The sequence below is a fragment of the Aulonocara stuartgranti genome (assembly GCF_965226115.1).
Source record: "Aulonocara stuartgranti genome assembly, chromosome: 23".
Lineage (NCBI taxonomy): Eukaryota > Metazoa > Chordata > Actinopteri > Cichliformes > Cichlidae > Aulonocara > Aulonocara stuartgranti.
Genome location: NC_138958.1, coordinates 49,271,404 through 49,293,413, shown reverse-complemented (window position 1 = coordinate 49,293,413; position 22,010 = coordinate 49,271,404). Strand labels below are relative to the sequence as shown.

Here is a 22,010-nt window from a genome sequence, read left to right as displayed (position 1 = left end):
TACGATAATGCTAGTATTAATCGTAGTAGTAATGCAATCCAAGGTAATGATTTCTTCTCTGTTGCTGTGAACGTCTCTGCAGCCGTCTGTACTCTAATCTGAGACAACTATTACTGACAGAAACCATCACATCATCCAGTTTGTGTGTTTGCAGCTGCTTAAAAGATTTTAAACAGAGATTAATCAGTAATTCATGTGATGTGTTTGTGTTTGCAGAGGTCAGAGGTCACAGTCTCCAGCATCCAGCTGTGTGTCTGTGAGGAGTGACTGGTCCAAAGAGAGACCTCCATATTTCAGTCATGAACCTGCAGCAACAATGTTCTTCAGTCATGGAGCTCAGCTGACCATGTAAGAGAGCTGCTGACTCATTTACGGGTGTTTGAAATTCTGTGACCACTTTGTAATTTTAGTTTATATTTTAAAGTGTTTTTATTTGTAGTTGCCTGTATTTTTATTACACTGTGTGTAACGTGGTGGTTTGTGCTGTTTGGGATCGTTTTGGTGTATTTGTGTCAGAACATCAGATAAATGATTTCATCACATTTTAAAAGAAAGTATCAGGATAATAATCTGAACTGAGTCATCAGAAATAGAAAGATGGTCTCAACAGGCCACTGAGCTGATTTCCAAAGAAATGCAGAAGATTGAAGAGTCCGAGGCTGTTTATTTGTCACAGGCATCGTCATACACGTACAACACAGTGAAATGTGCTGAGCTGCTCCTGTGACTGGACAAAACATATTGAAACAATCATTAAATGAAATAATGAAACATTGTGCAGATGTAATGTTAAAGTGCTTTGTGCCACATTAGCACAGCATGTACTGACAGAGCAGTGCAAGCAGAACAAAGCAAATGAGCAAAGTGATGTAAACAGAGTAACTGAACAGAGTGAGCAGAGTAATATCAGCAGTAATGAAGCAGCAGGATCAGTGTAGCAGCGTGTGACGTCATAATGAATCAGGTATGAGCTGAAATATGACAGTGAGACAAGAACATGATGTAAGGTCCTGTTTAAACCCTGATGGTGATGCTATGAGGGGAGCATGTTCTGATTTAGGACTTGGATGGTCTGAGGATAGAAGCTCCTCTCTGTTTGTGTCCTGATGGTGCAGAAGCTTCTGCCTGATTGTAGAAGGAGCTGAAGCCAGCATCATCCCAGAGGTGAAGCTCCTCTGTGTGCAGACCTGAGGTCAGATTCCTCCAGGCTGATGTTCAGGATCTACAGAAACGTGTGGTTGTAGTTATTGCTGCACTGTGTGCTGACAGCAGATACTCAGAACAAAGCGCTGCACACGTGTTCTTTACAAACATCTGTACATATAAAATATGGATCATGGCAGTGAATGAACACGTTTCTGTCATTTGTTTCATTGGCTTCTTTTTTCTGCCTGTGTTCATGTGATTAATGTCTAACACATAAACAGGTTTGTAATCAAACATCACATCATCAGGGAGGCATCATGAAACAAAGTTACTGCTGGAGGCTGAACTCAATTTGGTGGCAATGTTCAAAAATATCACTCAGATCATTTCAAAGCTTTTAGTTCTTCTTCTTCACTTCTGTAAAACAATAGAAAGAAAATCAGAACCCAGAAGTTCACTTCCTGATGACTGAACTCTTTCAAAATAAAGCTGAAAGCTCTGAATGTGACACCGCTGCTCCACCACAGTTTTTAGAGGAGGTCAAAGGTCAGTTCAGAGTGATGGATCCCAAACTTCCAGTACATCCAGTGAAGGACATAATCAGCTCTGTGATGAAGGCTTTTACTGTGGAGTTTGTAGGCTGATCACTCTGTGTTTAATAAGACAGGCAGGAACAGCAAAGGAAACTTGGATTCTGAACTCAAACACAAGTTTCTCCACTTTGACTTTTCTCTGTGACCATCAGAGCTTCTGCACAGTGTCATCAAATCTGGATGTTTGTCACTGACAGTCAATGATTTTAGTGATAAAGAAATGTGTTCACAGAGGGAGGAAGAGGAAGAGGAGTGGTGTCTGTGAGGAGGAGCAGCTGTCCTGCTGTGCTTTGTGTCAGGACGTCCTGAAGGATCCAGTCTCTACCAGCTGTGGACACTGGTTCTGCAGACAGTGCATCTCCTCATACTGGGACCAGTCTGCTTCATCAGGAGACTGGTCCTGTCCCCAGTGTGGAGAAAGATCCAGAAGCAGAGCTGGACTGCAGACAGCCAGTCAGAGCAGCTGTGTACAAAGTAAGACTGAACATCTGTCTGCTGATGGACTCATTTCTGAAAACTGGACTTCTTGTTGCTGTTCAGACATTGAAGAGTTTTCTTTCTGTTTTTCTTTCTTTCAGCAGATGTTGGTCTGCAGGAGGTTTTAGATGAACATAAGATCAGTCTGAGGAGGAGATGTGAACGTGTGACTGAAGGAAGTGATGAAACAGGAAGTAGAACCCTCCTCAACAGGATCTACACTGAGCTCTACATCACAGAGGGACAGAGTGAAGAGGTTCATAGCCAACATGAGATGAGGCAGCTGGAGACAGCTTCCAAGATGGACGCCCTCCATGACACTCCAATCAGGTGCCAGGACATCTTTAAAGCCTTACCTGACCAACAGAGACCCATCAGAGTGGTTCTGACCAACGGCGTGGCTGGTGTTGGAAAAACCTTCTCAGTGCAGAAGTTCACTCTGGACTGGGCAGAGGGCTTGGAGAACCAACATGTCAGTGTGGTGGTTCTGCTTTCATTCAGGGAGCTGAACCTGATCAGAGATGAGCAGTACAGTCTTCTGGAGCTGCTCCATGTTTTCCATCCAACATTACAGAAGGTCACAGCAGAGAAGCTGGCTGTCTCTCAGCTTTTGTTCATCTTTGACGGCCTGGATGAAAGCAGACTTTCATTGGATTTCACCAACAGGAAGCTGCTGTCTGATGTCACACAGAAGTCATCAGTCAGCCAGCTGCTGACAAACCTCATCCAGGGGAATCTGCTTCCCTCGGCTCTCGTCTGGATAACTTCCCGACCTGCAGCGGCCAATCAGATCCCTCCTACATGTGTTGACAGGCTAACAGAAGTACGAGGCTTCACTGACGCCCAGAAGGAGGAGTACTTCAGGAGGAGATTCAGTGATGAAGAGCTGTCCAGCAGAATCATCTCCCACATGAAGACATCCAGGAGCCTCCACATCATGTGTAGAATCCCAGTCTTCTGCTGGATCACTGCTACAGTTCTGGAGCACATGTTGACTACAGAGCAGAGAGGAGAGCTGCCCAAGACCCTGACTGACATGTACTCACACTTCCTGCTGGTTCAGACAAAGAGGAAGAAGAACAAGTACCACGAGGGACATGAGACGAGTCCACAGGAGCTGACGGAGGCTGACAGGGAAGTTCTTCTGAAGCTGGGGAGGCTGGCGTTTGAACATCTGGAGAAAGGAAACCTCATGTTCTACCAAGAAGACCTGGAGCAGTGTGGTCTGGATGTGACAGAGGCCTCGGTGTACTCAGGAGTTTGTACAGAGATCTTCAAAAGAGAGTGTGTGATCTTCCAGAAACCAGTCTACTGCTTTGTTCATCTGAGCATCCAGGAGTTTCTGGCTGCAGTCTACATGTTCCACTGTTTCACCAACAGGAAGTCAGAGGTGCTGAAGAACTTCTTGGGAAAAAAATACAACGAGTCATCTCTGGATGATTTCCTTAAACGAGCCATGGAGAACTCCCTCCAGAGTAAAAATGGCCACCTGGACCTGTTTGTCCGCTTCCTTCATGGCCTCTGTCTGGAGTCCAACCAGAGACTCTTAGGAGGTCTGCTGGGTCAGACAGAGAACAGTCCAGAAACCATCCAGAGAGTCATCAAGAACCTGAAGAATAACAAGAAGTTTAAATCCTCTCCTGACAGAAGCATCAACATCTTCCACTGTCTGATGGAGATGAACGACCTCTCAGTACATCAGGAGATCCAAGAGTTCCTGAAGTCAAAGAAAAGGTCAAAGGACCTCTCTATGATCCACTGCTCAGCTCTGGCCTTCATGCTGCAGATGTCAGAGGAGGTTCTGGATGAGTTTGACCTGCAGAAGTACAAAGCTTCAAAGGAGGGACGACTGAGACTGATTCCAGCTGTGAGGAACTGCAGAAAGGCTCGGTGAGTCCAGATGTGATCATTACATCATTGATCAGTGTCGGTTAATAGTTTAATGTTTAAATTAAAAACACAGTCGTTGGTTATAAAGTGCTTTACAAACACCAACATTACGGCTAACAGCTGGATTCTCCTGTTTCAGTGCAGCTAGCCAAACAACAAAGAGCCACTTGCTGCTAAAGACAGAGTGAAAGTGGACGGTATATCCTCCATTCTTCATGTAAAACACATGCAGTGAATTGTAATGCACCATCTGTGTTTCCCTTCATGCAGTTTTCTCTTTATGGTGGACTTGGATATTTAAATGTTTACCTCCTGGAGAGTCTTGTTCACTTGATTAGTTTTTGTGAAGGGGATTCTCCTCACCCCGTCTCCAAGGGAGACACCAGCTACCCTTCAGAGAAAATGTATTTGCCCCACTTGTAACCACGATCTGGTTCTTCCAGTCACTGCCCACAGCTCGTGACCATAGGTGAGGGCAGGGACGTAGATCGACCGGTAAATTTAGAGCTTCGCTGTCAGGCTCAGCTCTCTCTCTCTTCACCACGACAGACCGGTACAGCGTCTACCTCACTGTTACCGCAGCAACAGTCTGTCTGTTGATTCCTGCTCCCCTCCCCCTTCTTTACACGACCCTGAGATACTCAGACTCCTCCACCTGGGGCAGGAACTTGTCTCTGACCCAGAGCGGGCACTCCACCCTTTCCCAGCTGAGGACCATGATGCTGATCCTCATTCACACGGCTTCACACTCTGCTGAGAACAGCTCCACTGTGAGCTGGAGGCCATCACCTGATGAAGCCAACAGAACCACATCCTCTGTGAAAACAGAGACCAGACTCTGGCTGTATCCCAATTCAGGGTCTGCAGCCTTAAAGGACGCATTTTAAGGCCGATTACATCACAGCGACGGGACGAAGGTCGCTGCTCGAAATGCGGCCCTCAAATGCGTCCTTAATTTCGCTGAATTTTAAGGACGTGGCGGTGTAGACTTCATATAGTATACTACTATACTATACACTATTATTAGTGTAGTCTACTATTATACTATACATATCTGTTTTTAACAGGGAATCTTGATCATGTTACATTTGACTTCTGTTGAGCTTCTTGAATTGTCACCTTCAGTTCCTTTCATTTAGTCTTCCAGTGTCTTTGGTTTAAATGTATTTACCCTGATAACTGCATATGAAACAGTTCACCTCTTTTCACTCACTATTATCTGTTTGCCATAAAAGTGTTGGTGATGTGTTGGGAGAATCATTATTTTCAGTCTCTTCTTATAAACATAGTGAGGCAAAGATGTGGGTCGTGGTCCCTGATAATCAGATGTGTCTGTGTTCTGTTACATGTGACGTTAGAGAGGTTTTAGTGGAGATAAAAACAGGACCAACATCACTCGTGACTGCTTTCCTGTCTTCAGTGTGTTTACTGTTGGAGCTCGTCCTCCTGTTGCATCTGTCACAGCTGTTACGCTCCTCTGTGACTCCTCCTCTATCTGCTGTCACACTGCAGGAGTTTTTGGTCATGGCGTGTGAATAACTGCCGAGGTCGGCTAGGACGACGCCACCACTCGTTGTCAGACCCTGTCACGCTGTCTGGTGTCATCTTTAGCCGAGGTTATTAAGAACTTCAAAATGAAACCAGTCTCTGTTTTCAGTCTCCGCCCTCTTTTGCAGCTTTGAGCCAGGTTGTAACACCTGTTAAAGTCACCACCTGTTGTGACCGGGGAGTGAGATGAGTGTGAGAAAGATGAAAACAACGTCTCATTCTGACTAGTTACTGGGAACTGATGTGTGATGATGCAATAACAAAGATGACTGTTTCTATGATTTTCTGTTTTATTAATTGTTTTTATTGATGATAAGGACAGGCAGAGGAGATTGGATGGATTTACTTTGTTTTATTATTTTGCACTGAAATGGAGTCCAGTGTACAGTCCTTGGCGTTGCACATTTTAATATGTTTTAGCTGAGACTGTAGTGGGCACTCTTTAAATGTCGGGTCAGTTTGTCACGTTAGAGCCTATTTGTGCCTGTTAGTGCTGACGATGACTTTAGACCGAGCTGACTGAGGGGTCTAAGCTCATGATGCCACCAGCAACACCCGGGTCATGCTGCAGAGTTTTCAAACCCGACATAATTTACTCAGGTTACATCAGGTGATCTAAGAAAGGCCGCTTAGAAAGAAAAGCGAGTGCACTGCTTTAAGTGTCTTGAAGATGTTTAATCTGAACATTCAGCTTCTTCACTTCTAAAACCAGAAAGTGGAGAGTCCCAGATTTTAATCCTAGTGGGAGTGTCCCTTAAGAGGGTCGCTGACCAACTATTGATCATGTGGCTCATCACATGAGCCAAGCTGTGAAAAAGGGTGTGGGTGATTATCAGCAGAGGTTTCGAGAGATGAAACGTCTTCAAGAAACTTAAAGAAGTCACTTTTCTTTCCAGGCTCCTTAGATTACCATGACTGTATGATGAGAACCTACACAGACATATCAGGTGAAGTTTTCAGTGTTTTGGTTCAGTTTAATGTAAAAATGGAGATGAAACGCATATAAAGGCTGGTTTACACCACTGAGCCCTGCTCTAAAACACTGACACAGATCTGTCTGTGAAGCTGGCTTTAACAAATAAGAGCTTAAAGTTTTAAACACATGTTTAGCGCCGAACTGTCCACTTTACTGTCTGTAGCAGGAAGTGGCTGTTTGGCACTGAAACGGGAGAATCCAGCTGTTAGCCGTGATGTTGTGTTTGTAAAGCTCTTCATAAACGAGGACTGTGGAGGAGGAGAGCCTGTGTGAGTCAGGTGGTTCACCGGCCGAGTGTATCAGCGGCAGAAACAGCTGATCAGCGCCGTTTTATGCAGTAAAATAATCTTTCTGTTCCCAAACACATCCACACAGTTTACAACATAACAGCCCACTACATGCACATCACACCACAAACATGCATAAACTTAAACATAAAATATGTCCTGTACCTGTGTGATCTCTTTAAATAACTCACAGAATATCAACACTAACGCCACAAGTTTGTTGGTATTTTAACATTTTAACCATTGATTTTGAATTAAAACCAACAGTTAAAATATTTTTGCACCAAAGGAAAGAGCAGCAGAAATATTAGGACAGATAAATCATTCTGTCTTCAGTCTCCATGAACAGCATCAACATCCTCTGGTGAAATTTCTCTTTCCTCCTTAAAATATATTAAATGTCAGTTTAATTCCAGATTAATGGTTAAAACATGTATGTCACATATGAACATGAGGAAATAAAGAAAAGTGACTGATTCAGTTCCATATATGCTCCAGGGAGGCGTTAAGGTTCATTAAAATTGTTCAGTTATTAAAGTTTAATCTGAGCCGAGCTGACTTCCTCAGGAACAAATAAACACCGAGATAAACTTCACCTTACAGATATAATCTAAATGAATCATATCCAATCTCAGAGAGTTGACAGTCAGCTGTGTGCTGGGAGACATGTTTGTCTGCAGTGTACGAGCTCTGACCGCTCCCCAAAAATGTCGGAGTGAATACATTAATATTAAAAGTGTAGCTGGTGACACAGAAACAGAGGATTTAAGAAGTTTAAGTGTAGGTCGGGTCCACACATGTCCAAACACCTGTGCGTAGTCCTGCTTGTTACTCAGAAACGAACACTAATAAAATGGCCATAAGGCCAAAGCAATGGTTTTGACTGGTGTTGACCCCGCCCCCACCCTGAGTGTGGATGCTGAGAGAAGGGCCAGCTGTGAATATGAGGCTGTGGGAGCAGATGGAGAGAGAGTATGTCGGGGTATCCCAGTACAAACTTTACTGGGGTCAGAAATTAGACAGACTCCAGTTCCTTTGTTTGATTTATCTAGTTTGATGTTAGGAAAGAGATTCATGAGATGGAAAAACCTCCCAGTCTACTGAGATTCAGAAATGATTTGTACACATGGAAACTCCCTGAGTGGGAACAAAGAGTGTCCTGTCAGGAAGAGCATTTGGAATATGGATGTTGAGGATGTGACAGTGCCTGAAATCCTGCTGCTGTTCTGAACCATAGTTTCTGATCTGAAGGTCAAACAGAGTCATGATGGTTGTTTCTATTTGTCCCTTTTTAGTTTTGTTTCCCTGAAATCAGATGTGATATCAGCAGCTCTGAGTTCATTCATCATTATTGTCCAGTGATGACATTTCTGCTCCGTTTGGTGACAGTCAGCAGATTTTTCCTGCGTGTGGACGTGAACAGTCGTACCTGACAGCAGCAGGTAGCAAACAGAGATCGTCCTTCCAGCTGGAACTCTTCACTGAGCTGAGCTCATTCAAAATGTTCTAGATTCAAGACAGGAAACAGTCCACATGTGTGTCTTCACTCTGACTCTGGATCAGATCTCAGTGACAGACTGTGGACATTATGGAAGCCTAAATGTGACACCATCTTCCTCCTTCATCTGCAGATTAAAGCCAAACAAAGATTCTCATTAAAAGTCTGCAGGTCTGAGAGAGACTGAATCGTTGTGTCATGTCAAACACAGTAAGAGGAGCTGAAGCACAGATGTGAAGAGCAGATGTTCATCAGATTATGACCTCACTCTGTTTTGTCTTCATATACATTCAGTCTGTGTTTATAATGCAGACTTTCTGCTTTTATAATAACACATTTTGTATTTTCTATGATCACAGACTGGCTGACTGTGGACTCTCAGGGACTCATTGTGAAGTTGTGGCCTCGGCTCTGAAGTCCATCCCCTCCCATCTGACAGAACTGGACATGAGTGAGAACAAGCTGCAGGATTCAGCAGTGAAGCTTCTGTGTGCTGGACTGGAGAATCCAAACTGTCGACTGGAGACTCTGAGGTGAGTTCACTGACTGCAGCTGTTGTTGTTTTTCTATATTTCAGATCTTTGATTGATGTTTGAAACTTTCTTTAGTTCCTAAATGTTCAGGATGTGTCTGAAGACAAATGTGAAGAAGTTTGAGTGCTTTCAGAAATGTGGTGTCTTTCCAAATGACTGAACAACAGTTTTCCTCTTGGCTCCAAATAGAAGTGACAGACTTGAGCAGCGTTCATTTAAAGGCTGACAGAAGTGGAGTGGTGACGGGGAGATGTTTGTCAGGACAGCTTTTCAGCCTCCACAGGTTCATGTTGTGCTCCATCAGTCAGTGAAGATGAAGTCAGTACTGGTGAGGCTGTAGAGTGTGTGATGGATGTGAATGAGGCTGTTGGAGATCTGATGATAGCAGATAAAAACAGGCTGCAGAGACTTTGAGCTTGTGTGGAAACAGACAGAGAAAAGAAAGACATGAATGTCAAAGCTAATAAAGGTGAAGTTAGGAGCTGTGATGATGTTCATGTATCAGAAGCTGATCGGGCTGCTACAGAGACGACCCACACAGCTGCTGTGGTGAGGTTTGTGTTAAAGCAGAGGAACACAGGCCCACACATGACAGCAAAGCAGGTTTCAGGCTCTGTGAGAGGATTTCAAACAGAAGCTGGAGAAGAGGAAGGACTACAGAAAGAAGGCAGCTGAGACCAGTCCAAGTGTTTCCATGGAGCCCAGTCTAACATTCATTCATACACTAACGTACAGAAGTGAACGGGAAAATGAATCCATAGTTTCAAATGTAGAAATAGTTCTCAGTTCATTTACAGAGTTTAATACAGTTCATGAGGAAATGTTCAAAGCAGCAGCTGAGAAGAAATCTGCTTCACAAAGTTGGATCCAATTCCAATAGTTTGTGATGCACTTGAACGCAGCGTGAGCAGTTCACTGCCTAACCCCACAGAGACTGTCAGTCTGGACTTTTCTTTATTTCTATTGGCTGTCAGTGAGATTTCAGAGCAATCAGAGACTGTGGGTCTGTGTATGAAGTATAATTGATGTGCAGTTGTTGAAGTTGTAGAATGAGAAATAGCAGTTTGGGGTATTTCCTGCTTTCATTGTCCTGCTTGTGCTGATGAAAATGTTTATTGACGTGTGAATTCATTCTTCAACGCTCGATTCTGCCTGAACAACGTGAAAACTTTGCTTTGTGTAACACAATTCAAAGCACTGAAGCATCGACTTATTTCATTATCCAACAATGAAAACAGGAAACAGAGACAGCTGGCCTTCAAAGTAAAAGCTGCTCCTTTTGAAACATGTTGGTGGTAAAATGTAAGAAGAGCTGAAGCACATAAATGATCTACGTGCCAAAATATTAAACACAGTTGATATATTTGTGTGAGTGTTGTGATTCAGGTGTAGATGTAATAATGTACATATAGCAGAGTTTCCTCTTCTAGATCAGCTGATCAGAGTCAGGCCAATCAGCTCTGAGCATGCTCAGTCTGAGTTATGGAGCCACATACTATGATTCACCATGGCAACGGCATGAGCAGAGGCTCCGTGTGAATCCAGAGGAGCAGGAACATGAATGATGACAGTAGATGTTTGTGTGAAAGTGCTGGAAGCAAATGAGTGTGTGATGTTCTTTCAGTGTTGCACTTTGTAGACGCTCCCTGAGCACTGGTCTCACAGCCAGCTGCACATAGAGACCAGTGTTGTTAGTCCAGGTCAGAAGATGACTTGTTGGAATGAAAATGAGCTTGTAGTTTGTCTGCTTTAATAATGTGACTGGAAAAAGGTGTTGGACTTCAAATATGTCCATTTCTGTCACACTTCACCTTTAAAAGTGAAGCCATGTGGTTCCTGGAAGGAAAAACACGACTTTTTCAAGTCTTTGTCCTGTTTTTATGAGAAATGTACGACTTTAATGTGAAACATTCAGAGTTTTTTCTCTTGTTGTGTTTGTTTGAAGCTGCTTCCTGTTGGCTTCAGCTGTTTGGAGTTTCCATTTTCTAAACTTCTACATTCTGAAGCTTCTTCAGCTCTGAACAGATGATGAAACACTGAATGATTTCAAGCACTTTGTCTAATAAACTTACATCTTTCATTCTCTATACAGATTGGAGAGCTGTGGTTTGTCAGAGATCAGCTGTGATTATCTGGCAGCAGCACTGAAGTCCAACCCCTCCCATCTGAGAGAGCTGGACCTGTACTACAACTACCTGCAGGATTCAGGAGTGAAGCATCTGTGTGGTTTCCTGGAGAGTCCAGGATGTAAACTTGAAACTCTGAGGTCAGTCAGCATGTTTTAGTTGTGCTGAGATGAATATGATGTGAAAGTTTTGCTGACACTAAACTGCAGACATCAGGCTGATATTATACTGATCCACACTGAGGATCTTCATGGTAAAGTCTGTTTTCTTCTTCTCTGGTTTATTCCATTGACTGCAGCAGAACAATGTTCACATTTCAAACCTTCAAAGAAGAAGAAAAATCCTCCACTGGAAAATTCACTGTGAAACTCTCAAACTCTTCATTGCACCTTAAAGTCTGTGTGACACTGAAATCCAAAGCAAAATGTGCGTTTGCTTTACAGACAGCAGTCCAACACAAACATACACACATCATCCAAAACACAGTCCAACATCCAAATCTCCTCCACTGCCAGCATGAATGATGGGAAAGAGAAGGAGGAACACTCTGACATTCAGGGTTAGAATGAGTTTCATCAAGCAGACTGTGAAGATCAAAGCTGCATTAGAAAGCTTACATGAATGAATGAGTGGACAGAAGTGGACAGAGATCATCTGAAGCACTTCAAAGGCTTTAAATCAGCACATTTCTCTTTATTCTTTATCAACTCTGTTAGTTTCTCTCAGTTTTCTGTGGAATGAAGCTAACAGCAGGCTAATAAGATGCTGACCAATAGGTTTCTATTAAAGGTTGTAATTTGTATATGAAAAAGTGCTTTGGCTCAGCAGGGATCAGCTTACAGGTAGAATACAGCTGCTGGATGGGATTAGCATGTCATAGCTATCTACCAAACTGCTAACTGGGGGATTTCAGGCCATCTATGGATCATTTTTGCTAACTGTTTATTCAGCTTAGGCTCACAGGGCTGCAGCCTGTGCCCTAGCTGTCATAGGGCAAGAGGCGTGGTCCACCTGCACAGGTGAGCAGTCCATCACAGGGCCAACAGAGAGCGACAGAGAAGCACTCCCTCACATCCACACCTACAGCCAATGTAGAAGCACCAATGAACCTAAGCAGCATTTCATTGGACTGTGGGAGAACATCCAACCTCCACAGAAAGGCCCAGCTGACCAACAAGCTTCAACCTACAACCTTCTTGCTCTAAGGCACTAGTGCTAACCACTTTTGCCCATCTCAGCCCAAATCCTGCATCTTCCTGTTTCTGACTCCAGGCCAGCTCCACTAACACTTTCTCATCAGACACTGCCACCTAGTGGAGGAAGTCTTAGTTCCATTTGAAGCTTCAGATTACAGTTAGTTCCTTTACAAAGAGGTGGAGGTGGTGGGGCCACAGCACCATCATCACTGAGTGCCATAGGACACTTAACCTTTGTTTCCATATGCTGGGAACTTCCTGTTGTTCCAAGGAGGACTGGAAAATGTGTGAAAATCTCCCAGTCAGTTCCTCACAGCACACTTCAATCATTTCCCTCCCACAGCATCAGGACCAGGGCTTTTTCTCTCTTTGGTCCCACTAAGAGATTTCCACACAAACACCTCATCAGTGGGACTCTCAGAGCTACCAGCCCTTTGCTACAATCACAAAGCTCTTCATTGAAATCAATGATATCAAAGCTGGAATCAAATGAGTCCAAGTCTTCTGCTGATTCAGCATCACATTCATCTTTGCTCCTTGTTCTGCATCCCCACCATGGACTTCATTCCTTTCCAAGCCAGCCTTGAGTGTCCTTTATTCAGCTCATCCTCTGCTTTACTTTTACACCTGATTTTAGCTGCTTTATCTCTCTTTCAACAGGTTTCTGTGCCTCAATCTTTTTCTTCTCTCCCTCATAACAAGACAGCTTCTTCTGCCTGAGAACATGTTGGAGTGATTTACTAATCCAGGGCTGCTTATTGGGGAAAATACTTCCTGTTTCCAAAGTAATCCCCATTTTTCCCAGAAAGAAATGTCAGTAGAAATCGATGATCTAAGTGAGAACATGAGCCTTTAAAAAGTCCCAGTGGGTGCAGTCAAAGCAGTCCCTCAGTCCCAGTATAGAGTCTTTGGTCCAGACTGGAACAGCTGTGTGCCCAGTTTGAGCTCTCTTCAGTGCTGTGACCTGACAGACCCAGAGGGGCCATCACATCACATTTAGAAGCTCCCCTGATGGAGCCACAACACATGTCCAATACTTAGTCTGTCTTGTTGGACCAACTGGAAGAAATGATTCAAGGACTTAGTCACAGAACAGAGATTCAAATCTCCAAAATCCAACTGGCTGCATCAGGACATATAGTCTGAAACTCTGCACAGTTTCCTGTTTGAAGCTGCTTCCTGTTGGCTTCAGCTGTTTGGAGTTTCCATTTTCTAAACTTCTACATTCTGAACCTTCTTCAGCTCTGAACAGATGATGAAACACTGAATGATTTCAAGCACTTTGTCTAATAAACTTACATCTTTCATTCTTTATACAGATTGAGGAGCTGTGGTTTGTCAGAGATCAGCTGTGATTATCTGGCAGCAGCACTGAAGTCCAACCCCTCCCATCTGAGACAGCTGGAGCTGACCTCGAACAACCTGCAGGATTCAGGAGTGAAGCATCTGTGTGGTTTCCTGGAGAGTCCAGGATGTAAACTTGAAACTCTGAGGTCAGTCAGCATGTTTTAGTTGTGCTGAGATGAATATGATGTGAAAGTTGTGCTGACACTAAACTGCAGACATCAGGCTGATATTATACTGATCCACACTGAGGATCTTCATGGTAAAGTCTGTTTTCTTCTTCTCTGGTTTAGTCCATTGACTGCAGCAGAACAATGTTCACATTTCAAACCTTCAAAGAAGAAGAAAAATCCTCCACTGGAAAATTCACTGTGAAACTCTCAAACTCTTCATTGCACCTTAAAGTCTGTCTGACACTGAAATCCAAAGCAAAATGTGCGTTTGCTTTACAGACAGCAGTCCAACACAAACATACACACATCATCCAAAACACAGTCCAACATCCAAATCTCCTCCACTGCCAGCATGAATGATGGGAAAGAGAAGGAGGAACACTCTGACATTCAGGGTTAGAATGAGTTTCATCAAGCAGACTGTGAAGATCAAAGCTGCATTAGAAAGCTTACATGAATGAATGAGTGGACAGAAGTGGACAGAGATCATCTGAAGCACTTCAAAGGCTTTAAATCAGCACATTTCTCTTTATTCTTTATCAACTCTGTTAGTTTCTCTCAGTTTTCTGTGGAATGAAGCTAACAGCAGGCTAATAAGATGCTGACCAATAGGTTTCTATTAAAGGTTGTAATTTGTATATGAAAAAGTGCTTTGGCTCAGCAGGGATCAGCTTACAGGTAGAATACAGCTGCTGGATGGGATTAGCATGTCATAGCTATCTACCAAACTGCTAACTGGGGGATTTCAGGCCATCTATGGATCATTTTTGCTAACTGTTTATTCAGCTTAGGCTCACAGGGCTGCAGCCTGTGCCCTAGCTGTCATGGGGCAAGAGGCGTGGTCCACCTGCACAGGTGAGCAGTCCATCACAGGGCCAACAGAGAGCGACAGAGAAGCACTCCCTCACATCCACACCTACAGCCAATGTAGAAGCACCAATGAACCTAAGCAGCATTTCATTGGACTGTGGGAGAACATCCAACCTCCACAGAAAGGCCCAGCTGACCAACAAGCTTCAACCTACAACCTTCTTGCTCTAAGGCACTAGTGCTAACCACTTTTGCCCATTTCAGCCCAAATCCTGCATCTTCCTGTTTCTGACTCCAGGCCAGCTCCACTAACACTTTCTCATCAGACACTGCCACCTAGTGGAGGAAGTCTTAGTTCCATTTGAAGCTTCAGATTACAGTTAGTTCCTTTACAAAGAGGTGGAGGTGGTGGGGCCACAGCACCATCATCACTGAGTGCCATAGGACACTTAACCTTTGTTTCCATATGCTGGGAACTTCCTGTTGTTCCAAGGAGGACTGGAAAATGTGTGAAAATCTCCCAGTCAGTTCCTCACAGCACACTTCAATCATTTCCCTCCCACAGCATCAGGACCAGGGCTTTTTCTCTCTTTGGTCCCACTAAGAGATTTCCACACAAACACCTCATCAGTGGGACTCTCAGAGCTACCAGCCCTTTGCTACAATCACAAAGCTCTTCATTGAAATCAATGATATCAAAGCTGGAATCAAATGAGTCCAAGTCTTCTGCTGATTCAGCATCACATTCATCTTTGCTCCTTGTTCTGCATCCCCACCATGGACTTCATTCCTTTCCAAGCCAGCCTTGAGTGTCCTTTATTCAGCTCATCCTCTGCTTTACTTTTACACCTGATTTTAGCTGCTTTATCTCTCTTTCAACAGGTTTCTGTGCCTCAATCTTTTTCTTCTCTCCCTCATAACAAGACAGCTTCTTCTGCCTGAGAACATGTTGGAGTGATTTACTAATCCAGGGCTGCTTATTGGGGAAAATACTTTCTGTTTCCAAAGTAATCCCCATTTTTCCCAGAAAGAAATGTCAGTAGAAATCGATGATCTAAGTGAGAACATGAGCCTTTAAAAAGTCCCAGTGGGTGCAGTCAAAGCAGTCCCTCAGTCCCAGTATAGAGTCTTTGGTCCAGACTGGAACAGCTGTGTGCCCAGTTTGAGCTCTCTTCAGTGCTGTGACCTGACAGACCCAGAGGGGCCATCACATCACATTTAGAAGCTCCCCTGATGGAGCCACAACACATGTCCAATACTTAGTCTGTCTTGTTGGACCAACTGGAAGAAATGATTCAAGGACTTAGTCACAGAACAGAGATTCAAATCTCCAAAATCCAACTGGCTGCATCAGGACATATAGTCTGAAACTCTGCACAGTTTCCTGTTTGAAGCTGCTTCCTGTTGGCTTCAGCTGTTTGGAGTTTCCATTTTCTAAACTTCTACATTCTGAACCTTCTTCAGCTCTGAACAGATGATGAAACACTGAATGATTTCAAGCACTTTGTCTAATAAACTTACATCTTTCATTCTTTATACAGATTGAAATACTGTGGTTTGTCAAAGATCAGCTGTGATTATCTGGCAGCAGCACTGAAGTCCAACCCCTCCCATCTGAGAGAGCTGGACCTGAGCTGGAACAACCTGAAGGATCCAGATGTGAAGCAGCTGTCTGATCTTCAGCAGAGTCCAGGCTACAGACTGGAGACTCTGAGGTCAGTAGAGTGATGGAGTGAGTGGGTGGTGCTGTCAGCAGTATTGTACTAAACACAGTCAGTATGAAACAAAGATCCAGTGTTTCCTGTAAAGCTGCAGCTTCTCAGTGAAGCTGTGAGAGGAGAACGGTGACAGGCTTCAGGATTGGACACAAACACTTCCTGTTTCTCACCTTTATGGTCACCATAGTAACGGCTGACACGCTCTGATCAAACACTGTCAACAGCCAATCAGCTCTCTGAACAAAGCAGCACGCAGACCAATGACTGCATTGATTTCCAAGTTTAAAGCAGTGAAGAACACAGTCTGTAGGTGAGGAAGAATTTAGTGAGAGCAGATGTTTGGATGGAATTCCTCCAGTTAACAGCTGGAACCGTCCATCTGGATTGTTGGGCTTGTTGTTGGGGTTCCTACAGAGCTCAGAGTGGACACACCAAGGTTCTTCTAATGAATGAAAGTCCAAACTCAAACTAGGAGGGAAAAACATTTTCAGCAACTTCAATAAAAATCCAAAGATTAGAAAAAGTGAAGCAACAATGAGTCCTAGTACAGTCCCAGCACTGACGTCCCTGCTGCTCTTTATACTGGATGTGCTGCATCACTGACTGACAGCTGATGAAGAGTCTCTGGAAACACTCGTTTATCTCCTCTGCTCTTCCTCCTTCTCTCTGCAGGTGGAGGTTATGATGGTAAACAGGACGGTGTGTGTGCTGAGAGAGGAGCAGCTGTGTCCTGATGATCCAGAGAGGTTGAAGCAGCAGCAGCTTGTGTGTAGAGACGCTCTGACTGGGCCATGTTACTGGGAGGTGGAGAGGAGAGCTTCATCCAGCAGTGACTGACAGAGGAATGAAGTGCAGATGACTGTCAGTGCTGCAGAGTGAACTGCTCTGAGAACAGCTCCACTGTCAGACACAATGTAGAGTCCAGCATCAGCCCTGTGTGTCCCTCTGGATCTGACAGAGGATCATCAGTGTATCTGGACTGCTCTGCTGCTGCTCTGTCCTTCTACAGTCTCTGCACAGTCTCTGTCTCACTCTGGAAAGATTTTACAACTTGTTGTAATTACAGAACGTTAATATAATATTCAAACATGTGATCTTCTCTTTATTTCTGAATCTTTACCAAATAAAGAAAAACCAAACTAACAAACAGAAGCTGTCGTGTCCTTTTTCACCACATCTGTGAATCTTTTCTGTGTTTTTCCTCTTTTCCTCCTTCCTGCAGCTCCATCTTCATCATTCTGTGTCCAGTATATGTGAACACGTCCAAAGCATCTGAGCCTCATGTTACCCGTTTGTGTGAGTTACGCCTGTCGTTGTGTTGTGGTGTATAAATAAGGGGCAGGAGACAGCGCTGGATCTCTGAGTTCTTTACTCTCAATTTCTGCAACATCTGCAATATCTAGAAATGCAAACCTGTGAGCTGTGTGTGTTGTGCGTCTGCTCGGCCACCTCTCCTCCGGCCGTGCTGGAAGCAGCTGTGCGTTTGACAGTTTTATCGACTCGACAATAATCGAACAAATTAAATGTTCAAAAATATCAACTTAAGCACTTCAAAGTCAACAAAAAGCTTAAAACAATGAAATAATATTTCACTGACAAAACAACAGCTCATAAGAACGATACACAAAATAATACAGAAACAAACAAATAAAAGTTATTAACCAGGATCCATGTTTTTGTCACAAACACTGAATCAGCTGATTCACTCTTTATGTTTCTGAGTTTGTTTTGTGATTATAGTTCTGGTTTCTGTTTCTGTGTCTTCACTGTGTCCCACGTCTCCTTACTTTGGACTCTGTGTTATATTTCCTGTTTTACTTTGACAGTCCTGTGTTACTGTTTCCTGTCTCGTGTGTGTAATTGGTCCCAGCTGTGTTTCCCTCCTGTCTCCCGTTCCCTGATTACTAAACTGCGTCCACGCCGCCGGCGCTCCTCTCCACAGCTGGATTCCAGGATTTCAGAGCATCCAGCTGTGGTGAGTGATGGAGACACTTTCTCTGCTCCCTCAGTAATCAGGACAGTTTATTGAACATCAGAGGACATAAAGGACTGTTTTTCACCTGCCCGTTCTGAACCTGGACATTAAAGACTGCTGGCTTCAAGGACATTAATCCCAGTGTCAGCCAGCCAATAACAGCCTGTGTTTTTCAGCTCTTTAGGAGTCAGAAATGAGAAAGACACAGACTGCTAACCGCTCCCTGCAGGAAATAAGCTCCGCCTCTTCCTGTCCTGTATATGAGGGATTCTGACATGAGACACAATGAGTTTCCTGTTTATTGTGACTTAAAGCGAGCAGCAAAGACACTAAACTGTGTGTTTCCAGCTGAAGCTGCTTTTTGTGTTGCTCCCACAATCCTGTCTAAAACAGTCAGTGAGGAAAACTCAATGTGACTTCAGAGTGACAGAGGTAAGCGACTCATGTTGTAACTGACGTCAGACGCCGGAGATTTTGGCGGAAAATTAAAGCGAATGGTAGTTTAGAATTGAACAAATTCCTTTAAGCTTCAGTATTACCAAATACACTTATCAATAGTCTTCTAACTAACAATATTTGTCTAAATCATCTCCAACACCCTGGAGAACAACGGGGAGAGTTTAGAGGCTCTCCAAGATTACATTGATCAGTGCTTCCAGGATCTTGTGATGAAGAAGGCTCAGAGTGCAAAACCTTCATCAAAACCCACCTGAAGCTGCTGGAGGACACGGTGAAGAACATCGCCTTTGATAGAGTGCATCGCATCGGCCCCATGCGGGCTGCGACCGGGAGACCACGTCCTACTGTGGCCAAGTTCGGCCACTTCAAACAAAAGGAACAGGTGAAAAGTCTCCGTGTCCATCGGTGTTTCTCCACGTCTCTCTGCCTTCTTCGTGTCATCTCTGTGTTTCCCTGCTGCCCTCATGTTTTCTGCTTTGTCTGTTAGTTCTTCCCAGTTTAGGTTGATGTTCGCTTCTTCCCTCACCTTTGTTATTTTCACTGTAAATAAATCTCCACTCGCATCTCCACCGCCGTCTGCATCTTGGTCCTCATTCACTCCACCACACGACTGCTGCCCCAGCCGTGACAAGTTTTGATGTTTCCTCTACATTCACTTTTAAAAATTATTTACTTTGCCTTGTTTGGTATCATTTGGTATCAGATGGCCGACTTCTAAATGGCCACCATGGTCACCACCCAACTTGAGGAGTTTGCCCCTCACATATACTAATGTGCCACAAACAGGACTTTAACATCACCAACCATTCCCATGTTATTACGGTGTATCCATATAAATCATCTGTTGTCTTCGTCTCCTTTATCAGTCATCATAATTTTACCATCTCTGTGCAAGTCTGCAAATTTCTTTATTAAATCAAAAGATTCTTAAATCCATCAAGTCTCTCTGTGCCTGGGTCCTCGTCACAAAACATGACATCACTGTTTTGTACTTTTTAACAATTTAATCCCACATTTGTGAAAGAAAAGCAAAACACTTTTTTGAAAAGTCTGTAACAAAACCATCAATTCTGATCAAGGTTATTTAAATGCTGCCAAAGAAGAATGGATTGGAATAAAAAAAATACATATCCTAACCTTAATTACTGGAGGAGAATAATGAATGATGCTCATAGTGAGTAAGAAGTAAACTGAGTGCATATTTTGGACAGAGATTCACTTTTAATGTGTTTGTATAATATAATACAGATGCATAAAAACACTCCTGAAACAGAATAAATTATTACAAATAAATTATTACAAAATATTAAAAAATATTATGGATACTTTTGTTGTTAAAATGTTACCTCTCAACCAAGTTCTGCCTTTTATATTTTTAGTAGTGTGTCACACAAACAGGAAATATTGTCAAAAAAAAAGTAAGTAAGTACTGAAGCACCCCCAAAAATGAACCAAAGCACCCCAAAAATGAACCAAAGCACCCCAAAATGGGCTAAAATCGCCCCTGTTAACAAATAATAGCCCAACAGTCACTTTTATGCTTACTGTAGCTGTTAGCTAAAAACACTAATTTAGCCTAGTTTGCCCTGAATTCAGCTTTGACAGACATGATCGACTGTTTCCAGTAGAATTCCTCGTTGTCATCTTGTTCCCTCTCAGAGCCCCGTATGCTTGCAGAGACCCCTACAGTAGGGAAATGTGCCAAAGAACGTCCAAAACATTGCATTTTAGGTTTATTTATGCCTTACACACAATCCCAACTCTTTAGCTAACTTAACAACTTTGGCTAAAGTCTATAGTTAGTCTTACTCGTTTGTACAACATTTCTGGATCGCCACTGTTTGAAATGATATGACATATGACTCTCACTGAAACAGCAAACTTTGTAGAAAACACAACACTTCTGATTCTCTATCTAGCTGTTTGGTCACAGCTGTAGATTACATTATAAGTGGTTGTTCACTCTTGTCAATAATTACATTTCTAAATTCTATTTGTGCAGTTACATGTAAACAAAGTCCAATATTGTATCTAAATGATTGTGTTATCGTGGGACAGTTTCCAATTTTGTTGTATTATTGCACTAGGTATGACTGTGCAAGAGTTATCTTATCTTCCTTGCTTGCACCACACTCTTTGCAGAAATGGTGCACAGCAGCACTGCATCATGTTATTGTGTTGTATAATATACCAGAACTAATACAAAGCAATATCCATGTACACTATAGGTCCATGCCAATGTGCCCAAATGGGACCTCCATAAATGGTAAGGGGCGCAAAGGCACTTTAAGACCAGTGGGCACACCATCGGTGCACATCCGCTCGGATGCTTTTTTCTATTCATTTATTTCCCTGTTTATTTATCGATGCACAAAAGCAATTATCTCAGAGACACCATCCTCTTAACAGAGACTCAAATCAGGAACCTGCAGATTATTAGTCAGCAGCTTTAACTTCCTGTCTTTGTCTCACTAAACCTTCCACGTGGAAACTTGAGCTGCCCACTCAAGCACAGTAGGCTTTAACTGGCTCTGCTCAAGTCACTTCAGTATCTGAGAAACTGTCTCGATGCATGCCAAAGAACACTTTGACAATACGCTTGTGTTGAGTCAAATCCACCACAAGCATATTCTATGGCAGTTTAATTCCACTCCACATAAAAATAGTCACGTATTATTTCCCCCCACCACACTTCCTGCCAGTAGCTGGTGCCCCCACCCACAGTGCATTAGTGGTTCTCTGTGTTTAGTGGCTCACTCTGGGCGGCTGCTCGGTGGGGCCCGGCCCCCTGGCTCTGTTGGGCCTGTGCTGCGGGTGGGGTGCCCTCAGGTCTCGGCCCTCTGGGCCCATTTACTGCTCAGTAACATTTAATATCTATTATTTACTACTACTTACTAGCCTACTTACTGCATATTATTGGTTGTTGCTGTGGGTTCCCCACTGTGTTGGTTTTTCCTTGTGTTTTTCAGCAGATGATGAAATAGATTTTCAGTATGTTTTCTCTCTTCCTCTCCATCTATTTCTCTTCTTCTCTATTTTTCCCTCTTCTTCTGTTAACTTTCTCCCCAGCTTATCTTTTTTCTTCTTTCCTGACCCCCGTTCTGATTCTAATGACTCAAAATAAAGTAAAATCATAATCAAATTCTAATAAAATATGACTATCAAGTGGACCAGTATAGCAAAAACCATAATGGTCACAGAGGCCACAGAGCCAACTACAAAAAGCCCTCAGTTTAGCCATTTCAAGAACTTTGCAAGCAT

The 22,010-nt window shown here is 43.3% G+C and overlaps 1 protein-coding gene across 5 annotated transcripts; it reads left to right on the top strand.

Moving 5' to 3' along the window:
- Positions 1-235: 235 nt before the first annotated feature.
- Positions 236-17,381, top strand: LOC309701493 (protein NLRC3-like). 5 transcript variants are annotated; one of them, XM_082525732.1, is made up of 8 exons: positions 236-348; positions 1,972-2,213; positions 2,321-4,106; positions 8,775-8,948; positions 11,041-11,214; positions 13,590-13,763; positions 16,139-16,312; positions 16,988-17,381. In XM_082525732.1, the coding sequence occupies exons 1-8, from the start codon at positions 317-319 to the stop codon at positions 16,998-17,000; spliced, it is 2,769 nt and encodes a 922-aa protein (XP_082381858.1). In that variant the 5' UTR covers positions 236-316; the 3' UTR covers positions 17,001-17,381. The 5 variants fall into 5 exon arrangements, with proteins under 5 accessions (XP_082381858.1, XP_082381857.1, XP_082381861.1 ...); XM_082525731.1 differs by having other exon boundaries at positions 2,318-4,106; positions 16,988-17,378; XM_082525733.1 differs by having other exon boundaries at positions 253-348; positions 1,978-2,213; positions 2,318-4,106; positions 16,988-17,377.
- The last annotated feature ends 4,629 nt before the right edge of the window (positions 17,382-22,010 follow it).

Excerpts from the sequence above, each read along its gene's own strand:
- LOC309701493 (XM_082525731.1), top strand. The coding sequence starts at position 317 with ATGTTCTTCAGTCATGGAGCTCAGCTGACCAT. Across the intron at positions 8,949-11,040 it reads TGTCGACTGGAGACTCTGAG|ATTGGAGAGCTGTGGTTTGT; the intron begins GTGAGTTCACTG and ends TTCTCTATACAG. Across the intron at positions 13,764-16,138 it reads TGTAAACTTGAAACTCTGAG|ATTGAAATACTGTGGTTTGT; the intron begins GTCAGTCAGCAT and ends TTCTTTATACAG.